Here is a 25508-nt window from a genome sequence, read left to right as displayed (position 1 = left end):
CTTAAAAAAAAAAAAAAAGTTTTGTAAGAGAATGTTCGTAGCAGCGTCGCCGTGATCACCATGTTTGGGGATGCACGGAAGGGGGAGCGGACGCGCGCCTTCTGGAGACAGGAACACGCGAGTGCTGCCCAGGGCCGAAGAACATTTCACAGCACAGGGGGCCACGCTTGTGAAGATGACCAGGGGCATGGAAAGAATGAAATCCTGTTTAGAGTCCTGTTTAGGGAGGGAGAGAAGTCTGTCATCCATTATTCAAAGATTAGCAATCAAGCTGTGAGGGTAACAGGAGAGCTGAGTGGTGTTAGATAGAAGGATCACTAGTTATTTGCAATCAGTTAGAAATGAAACAACTCCTGATGAGGTTTGAGCCTGGGAACTGCTTCTTGGGGAGCATGATGTAGGCCTGGCTGGTCCACATATAGCACAAGAAACACACTTAATTAATAGTCCTAGAAATGTGCTCATGGTGCTAACGTATGGGTGCCAGAAGCGACAGAGCTTAGGTGGGCCAGCCTCCGCTGCCCACAGGAAGAGCACTGTCCTGGGTGCCGCACAGCTTATGCCCGCCCTGACTCCAGCAGTTACTCCAGCATCTTCCTTGGCAGGGAGACAATGTCCAGCTAGGACTGCCCAGGTGTCATCTGTTCCTGATCTCAGGTATCCTATGCCCCCTTCATAGAGGTCATCATTGGAAGAAATATATTTGCTAGAATGAACCTGTTCTTGCTCAAAATTTGTATTGTCCCCTTGACACCTCCTTCAGAGCCAAGTTAAACTGCATACAAGAAAACAGAAATTTCATTTATTATTATTTTTAGAAATTTCATTTAAAATTAGGTGCAAGATAAGGTTGGCCACTCTGGAAGTGGAAATTGGTGTGCTGCATCCATTCTTTATAGAATTGTGAAATTAGGGCCGCCTGGGTGGCTCAGCAGTTTAGCGCCTTCCTTCAGCCCAGGGCATGGTCCTGGAGACCCCAGATCGAGTCCCACATGCGGCTCCTTGCATGGAGCCTGCTTCTCCCTCTGCTTGAGTCTCTGCCTCTCTGTGTTTCTCATGAATAAATAAATGAATAAATAAAATCTTTAAAAAATAAAATCGCTTCTATTCACTGGTCAAGTGCAGCCACTTCCACGGTCCTGTGTGTGTTCACGACGTGCAGGAAGCGGACTTCGTGCTCGCGTCCCGCCCGCTGGAGTCAGGGCGCTGTCGGCGGCCGAGCCGTCGCGGGGCATCAGGCGCAGGGCGGCTGCAAGGCCCCGGGGAGCTCCGCGCGCCCCGCCGGACCACCCTACGAGCCGACGGCTCCCTCCGCGGCCGAGGGCGGGAGTCCACGGTACCCGCGGCGGAGGCGCCGGGCGGAGTCCGCGCCCGCAGCCCGCTCCCGGGGCCGGTCCCGGCAGCCCAGCCCGCGTCGGGGTTCCCAGGCAGGCGGGGGCGGGGCCGGCCCGGCGGGGGCGGGGCCGGCCCGGCGGGCGGGAAATAGAGGAAGTGGGCGAGCGGCGGCTGCGTACTCGGCTCGCCCCGGGACTGCCCGCCCGGCCCCGCGCCCGGCTCGCCGCCCTCGCCCCGCCGCGGGTCTCGCCTGCCGCCGCGGCTGCCGGGTGGTGAGTAGCCGTCTGCGCTGGGCCGCAGGTTCCGGAGCCCCCGCCTGCCGCGCGCGGCCTCGCCCCGCCCGGACCCTCCCCCCGACACGGTCGCGGGCCGCGGGCGCCGGGGATTGGGCGGAGGCGCGGCGCCAGGTCCCGCCCGCCCGGAGCGCCCGAGCCCCGCGGCCTCTCGCCCGCCCGCCGCCCGCCGCCCGCCGCCCGCCGCCCGCCGGGGCCGCCCCTCGGGTCCTCGCGGCACAGACGCCGCCGGAGGGGCTCCCCCGCGCGGGGGGCACTCGGGGTCCCCGGCAGGCAGGCTTCCCTCCCGCGTCCGCCGCGGCCGTCCCCCGGGGGCTGGAGAAGCGCGGGTCGCGGCGAGTCTTCGGACTGGCGGGGCCGTGTGGGCCGGGGGCGGGGGGCGGGGGCCTCGGGCCTCGGGCCTCGGGCCTCGGGCCGCCCCGCCTGCGGTCCGCGCACTGTCGCCGCGACTCCAGCGGCTGCCGGCCGACCTCTGACGGGAGAGAGCGGGGGAAGGGACGAGGCCGGGTCACAGCCTCACCTGGGCAGCGCCGGATCCGGAAGCTCCGCCCGACGCAGACCTTGGCCTCCGGCTCGGGGCACCCTCCCCGCTTACCCCCGCCCGGTGGGTCCAGGAGCCCGTTACACGCATGCGCTGGCCGGGGGCGAAGTCAGTGTTGAGTGACTTGGTGAGCTGACCCCACCGCTGCCCGCTGCCCGCTGCCCGCTGCCCGCTGCCCGCGGGACCCTGGGAGAGCCCTGGAGCCCCAGCCAGCAGGTGGCCGGGCTGCGGGAGGGCGGGATGAGCCTGAGCGCAGCGGAGGCTTCTGGGATCGCACTGGTCTGGACAGGGTCGAGGGGCAGGGCGGGAGCCTGGGCCCCCACCTTTCCAGGCAGCTCCCTGATCCCACTGCCAAGCCTGCAGACCTTCGCTGTCTACAGTACCTCCCTTGGTGACGTTCCAGCCGGTCTCTCTGTGGAAGACAGCGGGGGGAGCTGCCTGCCCGGGATGCGGTTTGTCCACGTTCCATCTCCACCCATCCGAGGCGCGTGGCAGGCTGAGGAGGGGAAGGCTCTCCTGGGCGGGCCTTGCTCTGTACCATCTTGAGACCTTGAACCGGGGCCCTGAGAGTCCCCTGGGAGTCATCCGTGACTGTTCCTGGAAGATAATCTGATTTTGTAGCTAGAAGGAGAGTGGAGAGGGAGGGACTTCTGGCTTTAAAAGTTTAGGTGGGCAGAGCTCTGGTAAAGCATTGTTGGGGAGAGGACCACTGCCAGCCTCTCATCGCTGCTGTGCATGTGTGTGATCTGTCTGTCCCTCCTGCCCGGGGAAGGAGGAGGTCCCGGGGCAGGCCTTGTGCAGCACCTCAGAGGCACGGTGCAGAGGCAGCCTTCTCATGGGCCAGAGTACTGAGGTGCCCAGTGGCCGTGCTATGCTGGACACAGGGCAGTGTGGTTCCAGAGGGGAAGGGTGCTGTCTTGTGGGAGTGGAGCCTCACAATTGCCATTCATCGGGACATGGGCCTTGGTAGGTAGTGTGTGCTGCAAAGAGCTTCAGGATCATGGGGTGGGTTGCTGCTAGTTCTGTCTGAAGAGGTTAGGCTATCTTAAGTGGACTCCGAAAGATGAATAGAATCTTGCCAATTGGTTAAGATGGGAAAGTGCACACAGGACAGTGCAGGAATGCTGGGGTCAGGGGTGCCTAGATGGGAAAGAGGTATCTCTAGGTGGGAAAGGGGCACTGCATGCCCTGCTCTGAGGCCTTGCCTGGGGAAGTCCACAGCCTTAGCCAACCTGGGCAGACTCGTTGGAGGAACTGCAGGTTTCACCATTGACAACTGGGACTGGCCTGCCAGGAGCGCCGAGGCCATACAGAGGAGCAGGACATTGGATGATGGAGTCTTCCAGGGGCAGGAGTCTTGGCTTGTAGCAGGGCAATGAGTCACATCAAGGTGTTCTCTTTTTCCGTAGTGCAAGGGACCGTGTGTTCCTTAGTGGTATGCTAGCTCTGGATTCGCAGCTCCTGAGAAGACTCTAGAGTGTGGCCATTGGAAGTACTTTCTGTGGTTGTACTTCCGGTGACCATGACCATTTGTCAGTCTGGGGCTAAGGAGGGCAGGGCCAGCCTGGATGCCCCCTGAGGCCAGCAACCCACTCTACTGGGCCTCCTTGTGCGTAGGATCCGATGAGCAGCATCTTGGCTGCCACACCCGGCTGGCCACACCCTGGGCCATACATATCCTTGCCCAGAGCCACTAACTGGTCTGAAAAAGACAGCTAATTGAGAATGGTGGTAGCCTGCAGAGCTCACTGTGGGCCAGATGCCCACATAAGAACTTTATGTGCAGTAATTAGCTCATTTGGACATCACAGAAATCAGAAGCAAGGTTATCATCCCTGTTCTTCAGATGGGGAAACTGGGGTTTGGAGTGATTAAGTAACTTGCCCAGGGTCACAACTGAGGGAGTCAGACCCCCAAGTCCCAGCTCTAAGTGTTATATTGCACTAGCTGGATTTCCAGGCTACTCACTAGCCCATTTCCTGAATTCAGCCCATCTACCTCTGCACCTCGACACCCGTTAGACGTGAAGGGGTGAGGAGCAGAGAGGATGACTGTGGTCTTTCTGTGGACTCTCCTTCCCTTGTAGGCAGCTGGTGATGTGTGTGGGACTGGCTGAAGCTTCAGGGAGCAGTGCCCTGGACCCTCTGGGTGGGATTTTGGCTGGCAGGTTCCCCAGCCTCCCATCCCTGGGGCTCAATCCTTTCTGTGCCTTCCCCTCCTCTTCCCTTCCTGTCTGCAGAGGTCAAAATGGGGAAGTTTCAAATGAAAGGCAAACTCAGTCTGGATGAACCATAAAGCAATCATCGATTCTTGGTTGGCTTTGTGTCCAGGGCCCTGGAAGCCATGAACTTAGAAAATGAGGAAGTTTTTTTTTTTTTAAGATTTATTTATTTATTTATTTATTTATTTATTTATTTATTCATTCATTCATTCATTCATTCATTCATTCATTCCTGAGAGACAGAGACAGAGAGAGAGAGAGGCAGAGACACAGGCAGAGGGAGAAGCAGGCTCCATTCAGGGAGCTCGACGTGGGACTCGATCCCGGGTCTCCAGGATCAAGCCCTGGGCCGAAGGCAGGTGCCGAACCGCTGAGCCACCCAGAGATCCCAGGAAGTGTTTTTTTTAAACTGCCCTCTCCTCTAGTAATCCTGTCCGGCTTGCTATTGGGTGTTGCAGGGGATGCCAGGAGGTGGGTTTTTATGACCCCCTCTGAGTTGTGGGCCAGGTTTGAAAGGGGACTGGTTGCTTTTAGGCACAACAGCTGGCTGGACCTGGACTGGCCCGTGTGGCCTGGCCGAGTCTGGCCTAGCGGAAGGGTGTGGGCTGAACAGCAGTGGGGCTGCGCCCTCTGAGGAGAGGCCTTCTGGGTCCAGGGTGTCAGGAGCACCGTGGAGATCTGGGCTTCTGCCTGGGCTGAATGGGGTCCCCAAGCCCGCCCTTAGTCAGTTCCTGCCATGCTGACTCGTGGGGCAGGTCAGCATTCCTCTGCTGACATGCTTGACAAAGCGCCTTTTGTCACAGTGAGGAGAGTGAGTGTGGTGGCCTGGGTGGAGGGCACGCCAGTCTTGAGAGCTCCAGATAGCCTAGTGGGGGGGTCTGAGCTTTTATCTGAGGCCAGCAGTGATGTTGCTGTTTTTCTGTTCGTGGGCATCTGTGCATCTGTAGTTGGTTTAATTTGACGAACTGTCTCACTTTAATTCTCAGCCAAAGTGTGCAGTTGTGCAGATGTGAAACATCAGTGGTGAGGTGTTCCTCATGTATATGCTCACATCTAGCCATGTGTTCGGGCGGTCCGGGCCTGGGCCGTGTCCCGGGGGCTCCCGCCTGGATCTCCATGCCCTTGTGTGCACCCCCTGCCCCCCATCCCTGCCAAACCACAGCAAAGGGTAAGAATCCCACGAGGCAGGGAGTGTCCCTTTTTGCACGTAGGAGCAGTGAGATCCCATGGCAGGCTGAGCACCAGCTGTGCCCCTATATCTGTCCCCCTTCAGAGAGTCCCTCTGTGCCCTGGGAGTGCTGCTGGGCCCCAGGGACTTAGGGAGTTGGGGGCTTTTCTGGGGTCTCCATTTGTCTTTCCAGGGAGAGCCAGCTGGAGTCTAGGGGACTAGTGTTCAGTTAGGGCTTGGAGTACAGGAGCGGAGGAGGAGGTTGTCGCTGTCGCTGGGGGTGAGGTGGGGCAGGGTCCGGTGTGGGGGTGACACCAGATCCCCTCGGGTGGGAGTAAGTGCCGAATTGCTCTGCGGGCCCTGTGAGCCTCAAGCAGGCCTGAGGCCTGCATGTGGGAGGAGGCCAGCCGCCGAGCCCAGCGCCCACAGCCCCTCGGCATTAGTGTGGCTGTCCGCTGGGAGGCGCTTGCACCAGCCGGCAGCTCCTTGGAGATCGACAGGAGGAGGCCACCTTTGGGGATTCCTGAGCTTTAATTTTTTTTTTTTTAAGATTTTATTATTTATCAGAGAGAGAGAGCAGGAGTAGGGGGAACAGCAGAGGCAGAGGGAGGAGCAGGCTCCCACTGAGCAGGGAGCCCCACATGGGACTTGATCTCAGGACCCCCGGATCGTGACGTGAGCTAAAGGCAGCCACGTAATGGGCTGAGCCACCCGGGCGCCCATAGGTGCTAACTTCTGGTGAGGAAGGGCACTGTGTTTGGGACTGGCCTCCCACCTTCCAGGCCCAGCCACCTCTGTATGTGTGGTAGCAGGGGTTGGTGGGGAGGGGACAGAGGACCAAGGCCGGGCCCAGCAGCCCCTGGGGACCCCTAGCATCAAGGCAGGCCCTGCTATGGATGGGGAGGTAAAGGGCCCTTGACTGGAACCTCTTCAGAACTTTCCAGCAGATATTTCCTCACCCTGTCTTGGAGGGTGTGGGGTTGGCAGGCTGGCAGGCCCCTGGACTGGGCAACAGCACAGCATTGAGGGGAATGCCTCTCTAGCCCACCATGCTTCCTTTGCCCCCACCCCGAGTTCCCACCATGAGACCAGATGGCCCCCAGGCGTCCATCTGGTCTTAAAAGCTCCATTTCTCCCTGGAGTACCTCCTAGGATCCTTAGCAGTGTCCTACCTCCCAGACTCTTTCCTGGCTGCCTGGGGGGCTAAGTACAGGGCCCTTGTTGGTCACAACATCTCATTGGGATGGTGCTTATTAGTGTATAAAGTGATTGCACTGACTGCATTGACTGCATTTTCACACCCTGCACCCTTCCAAATGCAAGTTACTGCCCCTTTGCCCAGAGGAGGAAACAACCTGCTAGAACTCGGGAGGCTTGTGGCTTACCCACGGGAGCCGCTGATGTGCATACCTGTGGCCATCCTGTCCTCTTGCTCCATTCAGTTACCCCGCCAGCCAGCTCTGGCTCGGTCCCAGGGTGGCATGATCTGGGGTCTGACGGGGCCTTGGTAACAACTCTTTTCTTCTCCATGACTAAGCTCTAAGAGAAAGGCAGTTAGGGCTGTTGAGGGGAGAGGCTGTAGGACAGAGGCCAGCCTGGACATTTTGGAGCAGCCTCTGGGATGCCTATCTTGCTCCACCCATCGTGCACAGATCTTTCTGAGGCCCAGGGCCTAGGTGGGGGAGGGCAAGCAGGAGGCTCAAGGATGGAGGCCTCTGGTGTCCAGGATGGTGGGCTGTGGCAGACCTGAGTAGAACAGTGGACCTGTGTGATGGAATGGCCTAAGTTACCTGGCAGAGAGCCTCCTGCCTTTTTATAACGTCCTTCCTCAGGTTGCCTTTTGTTTTTTTAAAACCACTTTATTGAGATATTTCACATAACCTAAAGTTTACCCGTTTATTTTTTTAAATTTTTTTAAAAGATTTTATTTATTATTCATGAGAGACACAGAGAGAGGCAGATGTACTCGATCCCAGGACCACGCCCCGAGCCAAAGGCAGATGCTCAACTGCTGAGCCATCCAGGAGTCCCAAATTCACCACTTTATTTATTATTTTTTAAAGGTTTTATTTATTCATGAGAGACAGAGACACAGGTAGAGGGAGAAGCAGGCTCCCTGCGGGGAGCCTGATGTGGGACTCAGTATCAGGACCCAGGATCACACCCCGAACCAAAGGCAGATGCTCAACCACTGAGCCACCCAGGCGTCCCATATTTCTACTTTTTAAAAAAATAATTCTGGGTGATGCTGCTATGAACATTCACGATACAAGTTCTTCTGTGGGCATATGTTTTCATTTCTCTTAGATATGTGCCTAGGAGCAGAATTGCTAGGTCATTTGGTAACCGTGTGGAATTGTTTGAGGAACTGCCAAACTTTCCCAGAGAAGCTGCATCATTTTACATTCCCACCAGTGATGTGTGAGGGGTCCAGTGTCTCCACATCCTTGCTAATGCTTGCTATTATCCATCTTTTTTAGTCTAGCCATCCCTGTGGCTTTATTGTGGTTTTGATTAGTATTTTTGTAATGGCTAATAATGTTGAGCGTTTTTTCATGTGCTTATTGGCCATTTGTGTGTCTTCTCTGGATCCCATTCAAATCTTTTGCCCAATTTTTTTTTTTTAATTTTTTTTTTTTATTTATTTATGATAGTCACAGAGAGAGAGAGAGAGAGAGGCAGAGACACAGGCAGAGGGAGAAGCAGGCTCCATGCACCGGGAGCCTGACGTGGGATTCGATCCCGGGTCTCCAGGATTGCGCCCTGGGCCAAAGGCAGGCGCCAAACCACTGCGCCACCCAGGGATCCCTTTTGCCCAATTTTTAATTGGGTTTTTTTTTTTTCTTTCTTTCTTTCTTTTTTTTTTTTTTTTTTTTAAGATTTTACTTATTTGAAAGAGAGAACGGGGTGGGTATGCCTGGGTGGCTCAGTTGGTTAAGTATTTGCCTTTGGCTCAAGTCATGATCCTGGGGTGCTGGGATTGAGCCCCGTGTCAGGTTCCCTGTTCAGTAGGGAGACTGCTTTTCTCCCTCTGCCCCACCCCCGCCCCCGCTCATGCATGCAGTCTTTCTCTCGCTTTCTTTCTATCTCAAATAAATAAATAATCTTTAAAAAAAGAGAGAGCACACATGAGTTGGAGGAGGGGAGCAGAGGGAGAAGGAGAAGCAGACTAATCCAAGTGCTGGCATTGTCCAGAAAAATTTAACAAGTTTATTTATAATTGCTATAAAGTTGAACTGCTGAGATGTGTTCACTGAAACATTTTGACTTGCATTAATTCTTTGTGTCCCAAATTTAAAAATTCATATACAAATGAAAACGGAAAAACTGCCAGTACCCTATTGTTCCACTTGCAGTCATAAACTTAGGTACCTATTGACCGCAGGAAAAGAGAATTTTTTTTTTTAATAATGAAATGTTTCCCATCATAGTGGATGGTTACAGACATTCTCCACATATGTGGCGAGCTAGCTGCATGTCTTCTGCCAAATTGTGACACATTTAGCATGGATAGCACACAGGTTGGCATCTTCGAAGAGGCCCACCAGGTAGCCCTCGGCTGCTTCCTGCAGAGAACCAGTAGCTGCACTCTGGAAGCGCAGATGTTTTGAAGTCCTGAATAATTTCTCACACCAGATGCTGGAAAGGAGGTTTATGGGTCAGAAGTTCAGGGGACTTCTGATAACATCTGACCTCTCGGGGTGCCACGGTACCAGGCCTTAACAGGAGGCTTCTTCACCCCTCTAGTCGAGGGTGTACTCTTGTGAGCAGCTTTTGTAGCCAGCTGCTCCCTGGTGCTCTCCTACCGGTGGGTTTGCGGGCAGTCTGCTCTGTAAGAGAGGCCTGCTCACCTACCCCTGCCTTTTCCTTCAGCTGGAGTTCTGGGAGCTAGAGGCGGTGCTGGTGTTGACGAGCATCTGTGGTGCAGCAGGGAACGAACACCTCCTTTTTTTCTTTTTTTTACGATTTTATTTTTATTTAATTTTTAAGATTATTTATTTATTTATTATTTTTTTAAAAATTTTTTTATTTTATTTTTTATTTATTTATGATAGGCACACAGTGAGAGAGAGAGAGGCAGAGACACAGGCAGAGGGAGAAGCAGGCTCCATGCACCGGGAGCCCGACGTGGGATTCGATCCCGGGTCTCCAGGATCGCGCCCTGGGTCAAAGGCAGGCACTAAACCGCTGCGCCACCCAGGGATCCCCGATTTTATTTATTTATTCATGAGAGACACACACACACACAGAGAGAGAGGCAGGGACACAGGCAGAGGGAGAAGCAGGTTCCATGCAGGGCGCCTGACGTGGGATTCGATCCCGGGTCTCCAGTATCAGGCCCTGGGCTGAAGGTGGCACTAAGCCACTGAGCCACCCAGGCTGCACCGATTTTATTTTTAAGTAGTCTCTATACCTAACATGGGGCTTGAATTTTTATAGCACTGAGATCAAGAGTTGCATGCTCTACCAACTGAGCCAGCCAGGTGCCCTGAGAGTTAATTTTCAAGAAGTCCAGTTTATTTGATTTTTTTTCTTGTATCACTTTTTTTTGGCGTCATTTCTAAGAAATTGCCTCACCCAAATCATGAAGTTTTATTCCTGTGTTCTAAGAATTTTATAGTTTTAGTTCTTGCATTAATTCTATGATCTGTTTTGAGTTAATTTTTGTATATGACATGAGGTAGGGGCTTGTGGATATCCCAGCCGGCCTGAACCATTTGTTGAAAAGACAAGTTTTTACCTTCCCGCTTTGTCAAGGAGCTGTCAACCATAAACATTAGCCTGTATTTATGGACTGTCATTATTCTATTGATCTTATATTTCCATATGAATCATGGGAACCATCTGTAACTTTTTGCAAAGAAAGCCAGCTGGGAGTTGGAGAGGAATTGCGTTCAGTCTGTAGGTCAGTTTTGGGGAGTATCACCATCTTAACCATAATTCTCCCAGTTTGTAAGCATCACGTGGCTTCTCATTTATTTTTTTTTTTAAGATTTTATTTATTTATTCATTAGAGACAGAGAGAGGCAGAGACACAAGCAGGCTCCTCACAGGGAGCCCAATGTAGGATTCCGGGATCATGCCCTGAGCCAAGGGCAGACGCTCAACCAACCTCCTGAGCCACCCAGGCGTCCCATGGCTTCTCATTTAGTTAGATATTTACTTTCAACAGTATTTCTAGCTTTCAGTGTACAAATTTTTTTTTTCAGTGTACAAATCTTATGCTACTTTTGTTACCTGTATTCCTAAGTGCTCTCTTTTTCTTGATGCTGTTATAAAGGTGATTATTTTAATTTCGTTTTTGGGTTGTTTATTGCTAGTGTAGAGAAGTACAAATAGATCTTACAATACTTATGTCCTGCAACCTTGCTGAATTCACTTGCTAGTTCCAGTAGTTTTTTTATTGGATTCCTTGGGCTTTTCTATATGTGAGATCATGTCAACTCAGTATGTTTTCAAGCTTCTCAGTTGATTCCAGTGTGGCCAGGGTTGAAGAGCCATGGGTTAGATCAGTGGTTCCCATGCCTTTGATAGGGAAGGGGGAGGGAACAGAGTCAGAGCACTTGAATTTCTAAGGACTTTTCCTCTGTGTTGTGGAGAAGAAGCTTAAGTAACCTACAACCTGGGATAATATTAAATTGAGTTAATGGGTAATCGTTATTTACCTAGATAATTTTAAAATAAGGCAGAATCTTGAAACATTGATTATTGGGTATAATCTTAAGGTTTTTTTTTTTTTTTTTTTTGAATGCTTTATCTTTGGCTAGTAATGGATGTGAGGAAGTATAAAAGGTGTGTGTGTGAGCAGGGTGGCAAGAGAAGTGTTACGCTGGGTTCAGGAGCTGCACAAGTCTGCTAAAGCGCTCATGTGTGACAGACAGCTCTCAACTGCTAGTTCTCTGGGGAGCACAAGTCAATTACTTTGGTTAAAAGTGATACTTAATATGGATGCCAGAGAAAAACTTTGTGTATATGCTTTTCTTTTTCAAGCAAAAGTGTTATTTTTTTTCCCTCAAAATAGTATTTCTGAAACTTCTTGGTCTCTGGACTCTTTTACACAAAAAAATTATTAAGGACCCCCAAAAGTTTTTGATTAAGTGAGTTTTATCTATTATATTTTCTGTGTTTGAAATAAAAACTGAGAAACCTATTTATTTATTTCTAAAGATTTTATTTGAGAGAGAGAGAGAGAGAAAGAGAGCCTGGGCAGGGGGCAGAGGGAGAGGGAGAGGGAGACGCAGACTCCCTGTGAGCAGGGAGCCTGATGCGAGGCTGTCCCCAGGACCCTGGGGTCATGACCTGAGCCGAAGGCAGATGCTCAACCAGCTGAGCCACCCAGGCACCCCAGAACTGAAAACTTTTAAAGTATTTGTTGATTCATTTGAAAAGGTCAATGCTCATTGCTTGTTAACATGAATTTTTATAAATACTATATTTTATAAAAACACCACTTTTTGTGACAACAGCACTGTTTCATGTTTCTGCAAATCTGTTAAATGACTGAGTCTGAAAAGAAACTATGATATATGTCATAGCTTTGGCAAAGTTTGCTTATTTTGATGGTCTTGCTTTCTTGGTTTACTCACTGATGCCTTTCTGTCAAAATGAAACATTATTCTTTACTTTCGGTGTAATTCAACTGGATGGCAGAGATTCTGTAAAACAATAATTTTTGATACTTTATTAAATTATTGCTTAAAGGGAGAAAAAACCCACAAAGAACAAAGGCTCATCATTTATGAAAGAACTAAGGTTTTGTTAGTTTTATTAATAGAGAGCCAGCTCTGTTTCTCAGGTGCCCCATGATCCTATCTTAAATGCCCGGGGGCCTCTGAAAACACTTTTGATGTTGCCTTCCAAAAGTTGGACCCTAAATACAGAGATTTTTTTCAGAATATCTGTTACGCCTAAAACAGCCATTGAAATTTCTCAGAGTGCCCCTGGAAAATCACAAAGGTCATTCACCTTATAAAAAGAGAAATGCTATAAAATTAATTAGATTTGTTTAAAGTGCCACTCTTGTGAGGACTGCGTGAAAAGAATAGCTGTCAGATCAGAAGAGGTGCTCACTTGGGCTTTCCTTGGTTACGTTTGTGCAGATAAAATGTTAATGAATGAAAATATATTTCATAAAATGTTTGCTTTCTGGGAATGCCTTTCTGTCCATAATGTTTTTATTCTTAGGGGAAAGTGCTGAAATCTGTTATGAAATAGTTACATATTATACCCCAAAACAGAATTTGTCCTCCATTCTTTTTTTTTTTTTTTTAAGATTTTATTTATTTATTGCATGAGGGACACACAGAGAGAGAGAGAGAGAGAGAGGCAGGGACACAGGCAGAGGGAGAAGCAGGTTCCATACAGGGAACCTGATGTGGGACTCGATCCCAGGACTCTAGGATCACGCCCCAGGCCGAAGGCAGGCGCTAAACCGCTGAGCCACCCAGGGATCCCCTCTCCTCCATTCTTATATTATCAGTTGGAGAAATTCATTAATCACAACCAGTAAGTGTCTGCCACCTGTAGATGATTTGTGGGGGGGGGGGGGGGGGGCGGAGGTTGTGTATATGTCTGTTGTGTATGTGTGTGTATCTCCAACAAAGGACAGAATCAGAGCCTTGTGAAAAAGGATGACGCCAGGTACCTTAAACTAGCAATACGTTAACACAGGTTTTTTTTTATTTTTTTAAGATCTTTATTTATTTATTTATTTTTTTAATTTTTTTTTTATTTATTTATGATAGTCACACAGAGAGAGAGAGAGAGGGGCAGAGACACAGGCAGAGGGAGAAGCAGGCTCCATGCACTGGAAGCCCGACGTGGGATTCGATCCCGGGTCTCCAGGATCGCGCCCCGGGCCAAAGGCAGGCGCTAAACCGCTGCACCACCCAGGGATCCCAACACACAGGCTTTTGAGCTAATGTGGCTTCAACAACTTTCCTACTACACCAGTGGGCGGAGTCAGGATTTTCAGGACATTTCTTCCTCTAGGTGAACTGCTGGCCTCAACCACTGCAGAACAGGGTGTCTGTCGGATTATGACACACCAGTGCGGGGAAACTGTGCTGTGGTGACTTGCTAGGAATATTGTGAATGTTTTCATAACCATTTTTTTTCTTTTTGAAGATTTTTTTTTCTAAGATTTTATTTATTTATTCATGATAGTCACACAGAGAGGGACAGAGAGGCAGAGACACAGGCAGAGGGAGAAGCAGGCTCCATGCAGGGAGCCCAACGTGGGATTCGATCCCGGGTCTCCAGGATCACGCCCCGGGCCAAAGGCAGGCGCCAAACCGCTGTGCCACCCAGGGATCCTTAAAGATTTTCTTTATTTGAGAGAGAGAGAGAGAGAGCACCAGCGCGTGAGCAGGGGGAGGGGCAGAGGGAGAAGAAAGCCCCTCCTGTGAGCAAGAAGCCCAACAAGGGGCCCCATCCCAGGACCCGGGACCATGACCCAAGCCGAAGGCAGTCGCTTACCAACTGAACCACCCAGGCAGGCGCCTCTCATTTCCATTTTCTAGGTACAGGCAGAAGGTCTCCTTCTTAAACTGTCTATAGTCTGTAACAGTTTAGTAGATTCTGCTTTGGGAAACTGAAATGAAAAATTTTATTTTATTTATTTATTTATTTATTTTTAAGATTTTATTTATTTATTCATGAGAGACATAGAGAGAGAGGTAGAGACACAGGCAGAGGGAGAAGCAGGCTCCATGCAGGGAACCCGATATGGGACTCGATCCTAGGACCCCAGGATCACGCCCTGGCCCAAAGGCAGGCGCTAAACCACTGAGCCACCCAGGGATCCCAAATTTTATTTTTATTTTTATTTTTTTTAAGATTTTTAAAATTTATTTACTCATGAGGGACAGAGAGAGAGAGAGAGAGACACACACACACACAGGCAGAGGGAGAAGCAGGCTCCACGCAGGGAGCCCGACATGGGACCCGATCCCGGGTCTCTGGGATCATGCCCTGGGCTGAAGGCGCCACTAAACTGCTGAGCCACCAGGGCTGCCCCTGAAATGAAAAATTTTAAAATGATACCTAGTTCTCTGCTGCCCTCCTGCTCCACCTCCCCCACCTGCCCCTACACCCTACCCTGGAATTCCTGTGAAGTCTCCCAAAATTGTGTGCTGCTATTCACATAGGTTCACTAAGAAGAATCTGTTCATTTATTTTATTTTTTTTTAAGATTTCATTTATTCATTTGACAGAGACCGAGCACACAAGTAGGGGGAGGGGCAGAGGGAGAGGGAGAAGCACACTCCCCACTGAGCAGGGAGCCTGATGTGAGACTCGATCCCAGGACCCTGGGATCACAACCTGAGCCGAAGGCAGACGCTCAACCACTGAGCCACTCAGGCACCCCAGAATCTGTCCGTTTAAAAAAATCTGTGGCAGGGTTCCTGGCGGGCTCAATCAGTACGGCATGCGACTCTTGGTCTCAGGGTTGTGAGTTCGAGCCCCACACTCGAACTCACACTCTACACCCAGGTGTAGAGATGACTTAAAAGTAAAATCTTTAGAAAAATTATAGTAAAACAGATACAATATAAAATTGATCATTTGAACCATTTTAAGTGTACAGTTCAGTGGCATTAATAAGAACTAATAATTCTCTAAAACAGGAATAATTCCTCATCTAAGTGGAACTGTGCAGTGTAGTGTACAACCATCACCGGCACCCATGTCCAGAATTTTTTCATCTTTCCAGCTGAAATTCCGTACCCCTTGAACAGTGGCTCCCCATTTCCTCCCCCCGCCCCCCAGCCCTTGGCAACCACCAATCTACTTTCTGTCTGAGAAGCTGACTACTCTAGGCACCATATATACGTGAAATTATATAACATCTCCCCGTTTGTAGCTGGCTTATTTTGCTTATTTCACGTAATGTCCTCAAGGTTCATACATGTTGTATCATGTGTCAGAATATTCTTTCCTTTGGAAAAAAAAAAAAGAATCTTCTTTCTTTTTGAAGCTGAATACTGTACCATCATATGGATAAAACCATGCTTTGTTTATCCATCCACCCATCTATGGACACTTGCTTAGCTTTTGTGAATCCTGCTGCTGTTCGTATCGGTGTACATATATCTGTTTGAATCCCTGCTTTCACTTCTTTTGTGTATATGCCCAGAAGCAGAGTAATACAGTATTGTATGAATTAAATCATATGGTAATTTTGTGTATGATTTGTTGAGAAACTGTTACCAAACTCAGGCTTGTCTGAGTTTGTGCACCTGATACACAGTAATCCAGTGTCTGAGGTTTGGAAGCAAAGGAAGGGCAATTATTATTATCAGAAGGGCACTCCAGAAAATCAGGGGATCATTCCCAAGGCTGCGTGGCACTATTGAGCCTAGGGATAGCATATATATTTGAGTGGAGGTTAAGGGGTTTCTTGAAACCTTAAGGGCATGGGTCTCAAAACAATCTGGAGGTAAGCAATATTCTGAACAGTGAGGCGCTATTTGGGACCTGGTACATCAAGACAGAGGTTATCATCTGGTCCCCATTAGGTTTCTACAATCCATGAGTAAACAGGGTGTAGGGATAAAAAGGTAAAGTTAATAACTGATGATGCATGAAACATAACTAGGGAACATAACAAAGTGGAGGTGAGTTAATAAAGCAATTAATACAACTATAGTTCTGCTTATGCTTTCAAAACAGGTCCAGGAACCAAGCGTTTGGCCTCAAAACTGCCATACTGTACTTTTTTTAAAACCAGGATATAATTGGACAAACTGATAAGCTTAACCAGGGCCTTACTTGGAATGTCATATTTCTGCATGATGCTCATGGAATCCGCTATGACAAACCACTTTTCACTCTATGGAGCCAGTGCCTTCAAAGCCCTTCCAGGAACCCTGCCTGGCCCCTGGCTTCTAGGGCCCTAGCTTACAGGGTGTTAGGAAGGTCACTTCCTGGCAGGCCAGGGAATTTAAGATACTTGGTGGGCCTGAATAAGAGAGGCAAGAGACTGAGTCTACACATGGACATAGCCAGACCGTATGTAATAGAACCCACCACCTGCAGCAGCCTGCCCAGGAAACTAACCCCTCCTTACGTGGTAGCTAGTTCAGGAAGGCAGCCTGCTAGAAATCACACGTCTGTCTCTGGTGACAATCCAGAAAGCTAAAAATAACTTCTCTAACAATTGGCCCCTAATGGCCCTCATTAATAACTGGTTTCCTACTGTTTGTCCTTGCTTCCAATTTAGGACCATCCAGAAAAGGCCAAATATGCACCCCTAACCAATCACTTTAGGGCACTTTAGGGCACACCTGAAGCCCCCTCCTTTTCTTCCCTGTAAGTCTTTGCATTCCTCTGCCTGCCTTTGAGAGTCTGCCAAATGCAAGTGACTGGATAAACAAACAGCCTTTGTTCCCAGTCGGTTGGGCTTCCTTTCTTTCCATAGGGGAATTCAGTCACATTGAAAGGAACTGCCTGTGAAACCTGCTGCAGTTGCTGAGGCTTGGTTTCCTGCCCTCAGGATCACAAATCAGGTGTTTAAAAGTCCCACCTGAGGGCATCCCCAGTGGCCCAGCGGTTTAGCGCCTTCAGCCCAGAGTGTGATCCTGGGGGCCGGGATTGAGTCCCGAGTCGGGCTCCCTGCATGGAGCCTGCTTCTCCCTCTGCCCGTGTCGCTGCCTCTCTCTCTCTCTCTCTCTGTGTCTCTCATGAATAAATAAAATCTTAAAAAAAAAAAAAGTCCCTCCCGAGATTACTCACAAAAGTCTCGGTTAAAAGTTGATTTTGTGGCCTTAGCAATTCAATATTTTGTGCTTTATATTTGTGTAAAAGAAACTTATGGAGGTTTAACTGGTCAGTGAACACTCTTGCTTCACTGATGTAAATTAAATTATCAGGCATGCGGAATGAGACCAGCCCTTACTTATGTCAAAAAACAATCTTTGAGATTATTATTATAGGCAGGAGGACTGTCAGGAAAAATCGTGACTTTGAAATGGGAAATAAAACCAACCTGAAGGTCTGACTAGTGCCCCCTTTTAGGTTTTCTTTGTTTTCTATTGTCTTTGAGTTATCGTATGTCTTTGTAAGTTGCAGAAAACTGATATAATGCAAATGGTTGTTCATAGAAATGCAAATGAACTGTCTAGTGGAATACCTTGTGATATTTAGTTTTGGGTCCATTTGTAAATTAATTTCAGCTTTCCCACTGCCTGTGGCTGGATCGTTGATTCCTTTGAGTGGTTTTAACATTTTACTGTTTCCTCCATTAAATGAGTTAAATAAACTTTCTTTTTTATTTTAAAGATTTTATTTATTTATTCATAGAGACAGAGAGAGAAGCAGAGACACAGGCAGAGGGAGAGGCAGGCTCCACGCAGAGAGCCTGACGTAGGACTCCATCCAGGGTCTCCTGGATCACGCCCTGGGCTGCAGGCGGCGCTAAACCGCTGCGCCACTGGGGCTGCCCAAATAAACTCTTTAATATGTGTTCGTTTAAGAAGGAAAAGAATAAGGAAATCAGCCTTCTTCAAACTCAGCATTTTTCTGAGGAGGACACCAAGGCCCAGAAAAGTGAACTCCCTTCCCTGCCCCTATCTTTTTCAGATAGCACTTTCTCTTCTGAATCCCCAGTCTGGGTCAGAAAAAAAACTATGTCTATTTTCGTAGATATACAGCTGACCTTTGAACAACATGGGTTTGAACTGTGCTGGTCCACTTATTTTTTTTTTTTTTTTAAGAATTTTTTAAATTTTTTTTTTAATTTTTAAAAATTTTTTTATTTATTTATGATAGTCACAGAGAGAGAGAGAGGCAGAGACACAGGCAGAGGGAGAAGCAGGCTCCATGCACTGGGAGCCCGACGTGGGACTCGATCCCAGGTTTCCGGGATTGCGCCCTGGGCCAAAGGCAGGCGCCAAACCGCTGCGCCACCCAGGGATCCCTGCTGGTCCACTTAGATGTGGATTTTTTCCATACATAAACTTAGGCATTGATGAATACAGTGCAGTACTGTAAGCGTATCTTCCTGATTATTTTTTTAAGATTTTATTTATTTATTTATTCATGAGAGACACACACAGAGAGAGAGAGAGAGGTAGAGGGAGAAGCAGGCTCCATGCAGGGAGCACAATGTGGGACTCGATCCCGGGTCTCCAGGATCAGGCCCTGGGCTGAAGGCAGCGCTAAACCACTGAGCCACCCGAGCTGCCCCCTGATTTTTTTTTTTTTTTAGGATTTTATTTATTTATTTGACAGAGCATGATCAGGGGGAGCTGGAAAGGGAGAAGCAGGCTCTCCACTGAGCAGGGAGCCTGATTTGGGGCTCCATCCCAGGACCCTGGGATCATGACCTGAACTGAAGGCAGACACTTAACAGACTTGAGCCACCCAGGTGCCCTCCTGATGATTTTCTTGATGACATTTCCTTTTTTCTAGCTTACTTTAATTAAAAAATTTTTAAATTTATTTTATTATTTTTTTAAAGATTTTATTTATTGATTGATGAGAGACACACAGAGAGAGGCAGAGGCAGAGATATAGGCAGAGGGAGAAGCAGACGCCCTGCAAGGAGCCCGACGTGGAACTTGATCCCAGGACCCCAGGATCACAACCTGAGCCAAAGGCAGACTCTCAACAACTGAGCCACCCAGATGGCCCAATTTTTAAATTTTTTTAAAAGTTAGATTTAAGGCAGCCCCGTGGCGCGGCAGTTTAGTGCTGCCTACAGCCCGTTGTGTGATCTTGGAGACCCGGGATCGAGTCCTGCATCGGGCTCCCTGCATGGAGCCTGCTTCTCCCTCTGCCTGTGTCTCTGCCTCTCTCTCTCTGTGTCTCTCATGGGTAAATAAATAAAATCTTAAAAAAAAAATAATTTTTTTTAAAAGTTATATTTAAAAAAAAATTTTTTTTATTGGAGTTCGATTTGCCAACACATATAGTATAACACCCAGTGCTCATCCCATCAAGTGCCCCTCTCGGTGCCTGTCACCCAAGTCACCCCATCTCCCCTTCCATCTCCCCTTCCACTACCCCTTGTTCGTTTCCCAGAGTTAGGAGTCTCTCATGTTCTGTCACCCTCTGATATTTCCCACTCAGTTCTCCTCCTCTCCCCTATAATCTCTTTCAGTATTTTTAATATTCCCTGAATGAATGAGACCATATAATGTTTGTCCTCCGATTTACTTACTTCACTCAGCATAATACTCTCCAGTTCCATCCACGTCGAAGCAAATGGTGGGTATTCAGCCTTTCTGATGGCTGAGTAATATCCCATTGTATATGTAGACCACATCTTTATCCATTCATCTGTCAATGTAAAGGTTAGATTTATTCATTTTAGAGAGAGTGACAATGGGGTAAGAAACAGAGGGAGAGGAGAGAGAGAATCCCAAGCAGGATCCACACTCAGTACGGAACCCGATGTGGGGCTAGATCTCACAACCCTGAGATCATGACCTGAGCTGAAATCAAGAGTTGGACACTTAACCGACTGAGCCACTCAGGTGCCCCTGTAGCTTACTTTTTTATAGGAATACAATATATCATACATATAATAGGCAAAGTATGTGTTAATCAACTGTTTATGTTACCAGTAAGGCTTCTGGGGGATCCCTGGGTGGCACAGCGGTTTGGCGCCTGCCTTTGGCCCAGGGCGCGATCCTGGAGACCCGAGATCAAATCCCACATCGGGCATCCCGGTGCATGGAGCCTGCTTATCCCTCTGCCTATGTCTCTGCCTGTCTCTCTCTCTCTCTCTATCATAAATAAATGAAAATTGAAAAAAAAATAAGTTTAAAAAAAAAAAAAGGCTTCTGGTCAGCATAAGGCTATTAGTAGTTCAGTTTTGGGGGACTTAAAAGTTATATGTGGATTTTTGACTGCATAGGCATCAGTACCCCTAATCCCCACGGTGTTCAAGGGACAACTGTATATAGAAGACCTAGTTCTATCTATAAAAATGGATATAAATATATCTTATATATTTAGCTATAAAAAGATACAGTTATAAAATATAAATAGATTTAGATATAGTGAAAATAAAGGAAAACCTCACTCATGTAGAGTCAGGAGGCCAGCAGGGGGCACTCCAGGTGCAACCCTAGTAGGAGGAGAGGTATATGAAGGTCCATGCTTACTGTCCTGCCCCAGCAGGAGGACGGATGAGAGGACAAGTGAGCCCAGCCAGTGAGAGGCTGTCATAACTTAGAGAAGCCCCCAGTTTACTACAGTGGATTTTTTGTTTATAATGGCCCTTTCCCCTCCAAGCGTTCTTCTTGCAGAGGGCTTGTCTATGGTTTGCCTTAGCGGTTTAATTTTTTTAAGGTGAACATCTCATATGCACAGTTGACCTTAGAACAACATGGGGGTAGAGGTGCCAGCTCCCGCACTTCCAGCACTCCCCCATCAGAAACCTACATATAACTTTTGACTCCCCAGAAACTTAGCTGCTAATAGCCTACCATTGACTGGAAGCCTTCCTGATAACACAGTCAGTTAGCTTGGGCATCTCTGCAGCTGTTGAGGTGTTCCCTGCTCTCATTGGGCAGCCTCAGGCCTTAGCCTCAATTCTGAAATTTGAGGCGAAGTGCTGTCTTTACAGGGATGTCATGAAGAACAGAGAGAAGGCTGCAAGCAGAGGTGACCCTGGCACTGTGGCTGGTGTATTTGGATGTTGTTGGTACATGGTAGTTGCTGGCGTCCTGTGAGGAGTAATGATATTTGCCTTCCCTGCACCTTAGAGGCCTAGACTGATCAGGGTTGGGGAGAGAGGGTCTCCTAGGAATCAGCTGTGCAGAATGTCAAGTCCCAGGTTGCACCCATCACAGACACCTGAGACACCTGTCTCAGGGCTAGTGAAACCCTGGCTGTGAACATGCTAGGTAGCTGGAAAGCCTTGTCCAGAGGGAAGGCAGTGGCTTACGGCTTCCCCTTCTCATCTACCTAGCCATTTTCCCACTGGATCTTAGAAGTGAGAGGACATCAGTTCTTGGCTGCTTTGAGTTTTCCTTCTTACTGGCAACTCTGGTTAGGAATTGGGGTTCAGGGATGGAGCCATTGTTGACACAGAGCCTTTGAGGTTTTCAGTGGCTCTTCACTCCTGTATGCCGACAGCTGACCGGTGACTTACTGACTTTCTTCTTAAGTAACAAAGCAATGAAGCCAGAGGTAAACCAGATGCAGGCAGATACTCTGCCCTGGAGGTTTTTGCATCCCCTGAGGCCCTGCTCAGACGAGTGTGGGACTGCAGCCCCCTTTCCTAAAGACCTCCATTGGGCCACACTTCCCCAGGGTACTGTGGTAGTGACCCCAAGGACTGTGTGACCTGGGCACAGCCCAGCTAAGCCACAGTCAACTGTTGGCTCTGATCACCATGAGGCCTGTGCACACGCTGAATTTTTACATCTATTATCTCTGATTCTGGACTTAGTAGGAAAAACACCACACCGTGGTATTCATTGTAGTCCTGTTTGTTTGTTTATTTATTTATTTATTTATTTATTTATTTATTTATTTATTTATTATTTTTCATGTGACCCTGTAGTCCTGTTTTTAATGGTGAAAAAATTGAAACTGTCAGTGTCAAGTAATAGGGCTTTAATTGTATTTTGGTGTATATGTACGGGAGAACAGGGTTTTCAGTCTCAACACTGTTGACACATTGGGCTAGATAATTCTCTGTTCTGGGGCCTGCCCTGTTGCTCTGTAGGATGTTGAGCAGCAATCCCATTGGATGCCAGGAGCACACACTCCCGAGATAAACCAAAAATGCCTCCAGACATTGCACATGTTCCTTGGGGAGTGAAGTCATCCCTGGATGAGGACAAACCACTGCAAAACAAAACATTTTTTGAAAAATACCTATTGAAGCAGAAATGTGATCACAGTTTGAAAGTAGAAGACAGAGTCTACCTGAAGATGTAGGTGTATGCATTGTTAACCTTAAAATAAAACTGCCAGTTATTTTTACCAGCAAAAAATAGGTCTATTCAGCAATAGCAAAAAATTGCAATTTGGGACAAGCTAGCCAAGCCAAAGCCATAGACAAGTCCCTAGAACAAAAGAGAGGAACACTCTTACGGAGGAAAGGGAGAAGTTGGGAGGGCTGTTATAAACAAAATTTCATTGGATTAAACTGGGAATTTGAAGGATAGTGGCTTTTCATTGGCTGAGCTGTGACCGGCTCTCACTGGCTGGTGGGTACGGGGAAGCCAGCCTGCCTTCTTCCCTGGGAGGTAGTCAGGGGTGTGTGGCAGCAAAGTGGGTCTGCCCTTTGCAGCTGACAGGTGGCAGGGTGTGGGTGCTGGCCCCCTGCTGGCCTCCTAACTCCCATTCTAACCAAGGTTTCCTTTTATTAATGTTCCCATTTTCCCCTTTTGATCAAGATCTCTTTTTGAAAGCATTGCTGATCAAGAGTCAGGTTTTCCACATGAAGTGGTTTTGTTCCTCAGTGTGGAGAAGGACCTTCCCTGGTTGTCATGTCCTACTTGGGAGGGAAAGTGCATAGCAGTTGGAAACCACATAAGGCTACATTTGGTAACTAGGAGGGTTAGGACGGAGACCTCTCTGGCATTTCCCACCTCTAGTCTCTATCAAATTGTGAGCATTGGAGATCATCTTGAAGCACTGAACCAGCATCATGCTATTGGATACGTTGTTTTTAGAGTCTGCTGGACAACAAATTACAAAACTTAAAATAATTATATTTTAATTTCTGTTTGAGGAAGTAACATGAATTCCAAATTGTATGACAGTTTTAAGCCAGGACTCCACCTCTGAAAATAGCCAGCTGAAATATTTATTGGCACTCAATTCTGACATCTGGGAGAAAGGTTCTTTCTGCAGAACAGCAAAACTTAAGTGAGGTTTTAAAATAGTACTGTTATATCTCAAAACAACTGTTTGGGGCCAAATGTCTTATCGATAATCTAGCCTCTGAAGTTGCAAATTCAGAGACCTTTAATTTGGGTAAGAGTCCAGAGTCTGTTAATAGTATAGATGAGAGAAGGCTTTTGTGAATTGTGAATCTTCTTGACCCTCCAGAAAAAGCGAGTGAGAAATGAGTCACAGAATCATGATGAGGTTGTTTCCGAAAGGCCATAATCAAAAGAAGAGGTTCCCCATTTCGCAAGGGCTTGGGAAATGCAAACATGAGAAGACAGAGAAGCTGTAGTGAGATAAAGGCATACGAGCTTGCTCCAGACATCACGGAAAGCTGTCTCCTCCCCGTGTTGGCTGCTTCAATTCCAGGAGACCTTTCCTTCAGGTCAGCAGATGGTGTGCAGGTCCAGCCATGGTCTGGTGCTTTCTTTAGATGTGTCTTGTGAATCCAGGCATCTTTCCCCTAGAGTTTGATGGCATAAGAGTTGGTTAGCAGTCTCTGATAAGGTCAAGTCTTTCTGGAGGTGTCTTTTCCAATAGATAAAATCGTCCTGTTGCAAGATGTGATGCTTAAGGCTGTCCTCTCCTGGGAGCTCAGTGTGAGAAGATCGCTCTACCAACTTTAATACAGGCAATTAGGCCTTTACAATTTTGAAGTATATCTCCTTTTATCAACTGTGGGTTAGAGGAGGCAGGGGCCAAGTGCACTGGATGTGCTGTGAGTATCTCAAAGGGTGACAGTCCATGATTACCCATAAGGTAGATCTGAGATTTGGGAGGACTGGTGGCAGTGCTTTCAGCCAGGGCATTTGGAAGATCTTGCCAGCTGAGTCCCAATACTACTGTTAGTGTATTTGACTAACCCTGAGGATTCAGGAAGGTATGGATAATGAAAGTGTAAAACCAGTCAAACAGCACAGACTTGTCAAAGCACTTGATCAGTAAAATAGGTTCCCTGTTCACTTAAGTTTGAGAAGGCTCCTCAGATAAGGATAATCCATCCATCCTTCCTTCCTTCCTTCCTTCCTCTCTCTCTCTCTCTCTCTTTTCTTTCTTTCTTTCTTTCTTTCTTTCTTTCTTTCTTTCTTTCTTTCTTTCTTCCTTTCCTTTCTTTTCTTTCTTTCTTTTCTTTCTTTCTTTCTTTCTTTCTTTCTTTCTTTCTTTCTTTCTTTCTTTTTCTTTCCTTCCTTCCTTCCTTCCTTCCTTCCTTTCTTCTTTCTTTCTTTCTTTCTTTCTTTCTTTCTTTCTTTCTTTCTTTCTTCCTTCCTTCCTTCCTTCCTTCCTTCCTTCCTTCCTTCCTTCCTTCCTTTCTTTCTTTCTTTCTTTCTTTCTTTCTTTCTTTCTTTCTTTCTTTCTTTCTTCTTTCTTTTTTGTTTTAAAGATTTATTTTATTTATTTGAGAGAGAAAGAGCACAAGCAGAGGGAGGCCTGACCTCACGACCCTGATGAGACCATGACCTGAGCCGAAACCAAGAATCAGACACTTAACTGGCTGAGCCCCCCAGGCGCCCCAAGGATAATCTTTTCTAACTGAATGTTAGCCACAGGAGAAGTGTTTGCCATTGTAAAAGGGAAAGCTTTGGTCACAAGCCGTGACTGGAACATTTATTTATATCCATGAGATGGGGAAACTATATAAAGTCCATTTGTCTGAACAGCTTTCCCTGGATTGTACTTGGGACAGATGGGACCAGGGCAGTGGGCAGTTTTCTGCGGCCTTTATTAATGCTTTGCCGTCAGTACTGGTTCACGAATGTTGTCATTTTGTCAGTAGACCAACGGTTTAATGAATGTACGGTGGTAAATAGCAGAAATTTTAGAATTTCTGGTAGGGCTGGATTGTTCTTTCATCCAAACTGGAGTTCTTTTTTTATCAAACCATCTAATAATTATTACATTCACAATATTGTTTTTTCCTCTCTGGGTCAATTGGGTATCCGTGGTCAATTTTTTCAAATTTGCATTTGTGAGAATATCCTTTTGGAACACGACAGAGGTTTGACTACTGGTTTCCTTGAGAGTGTGGTTTTTGTTTTTGTTTTTTTGTAAAACCGTCAGCCAGGTGGTTTCCTTTGAATTCTATGGAGTTGAGTC

At 47.8% G+C, this 25508-nt stretch overlaps 1 protein-coding gene across 4 annotated transcripts in view; it reads left to right on the top strand.

The window, feature by feature from the left end:
- The first annotated feature begins 1480 nt into the window (after window positions 1-1480).
- The window catches only part of BID (BH3 interacting domain death agonist), a 39830-nt gene continuing 15802 nt past the window's right edge, over window positions 1481-25508 (top strand). The window contains exon 1 of one of the 4 annotated variants that reach the window (XM_035706916.2): window positions 1481-1607. Coding sequence is in view for 1 of the 4 variants with exons in the window: in XM_035706913.2 (XP_035562806.2) it covers window positions 2410-2621 (212 nt within the window). In the remaining 3 variants the exon portion in view is untranslated. The other 3 variants (XM_035706917.2, XM_035706918.2, XM_035706913.2) reach the window with 3 other exon arrangements.

The sequence above is a fragment of the Canis lupus genome, chromosome 27 (genome assembly GCF_003254725.2).
Source record: "Canis lupus dingo isolate Sandy chromosome 27, ASM325472v2, whole genome shotgun sequence".
Taxonomy (NCBI): domain Eukaryota; kingdom Metazoa; phylum Chordata; class Mammalia; order Carnivora; family Canidae; genus Canis; species Canis lupus.
This window is presented reverse-complemented; position numbering and strand designations above follow the sequence as displayed.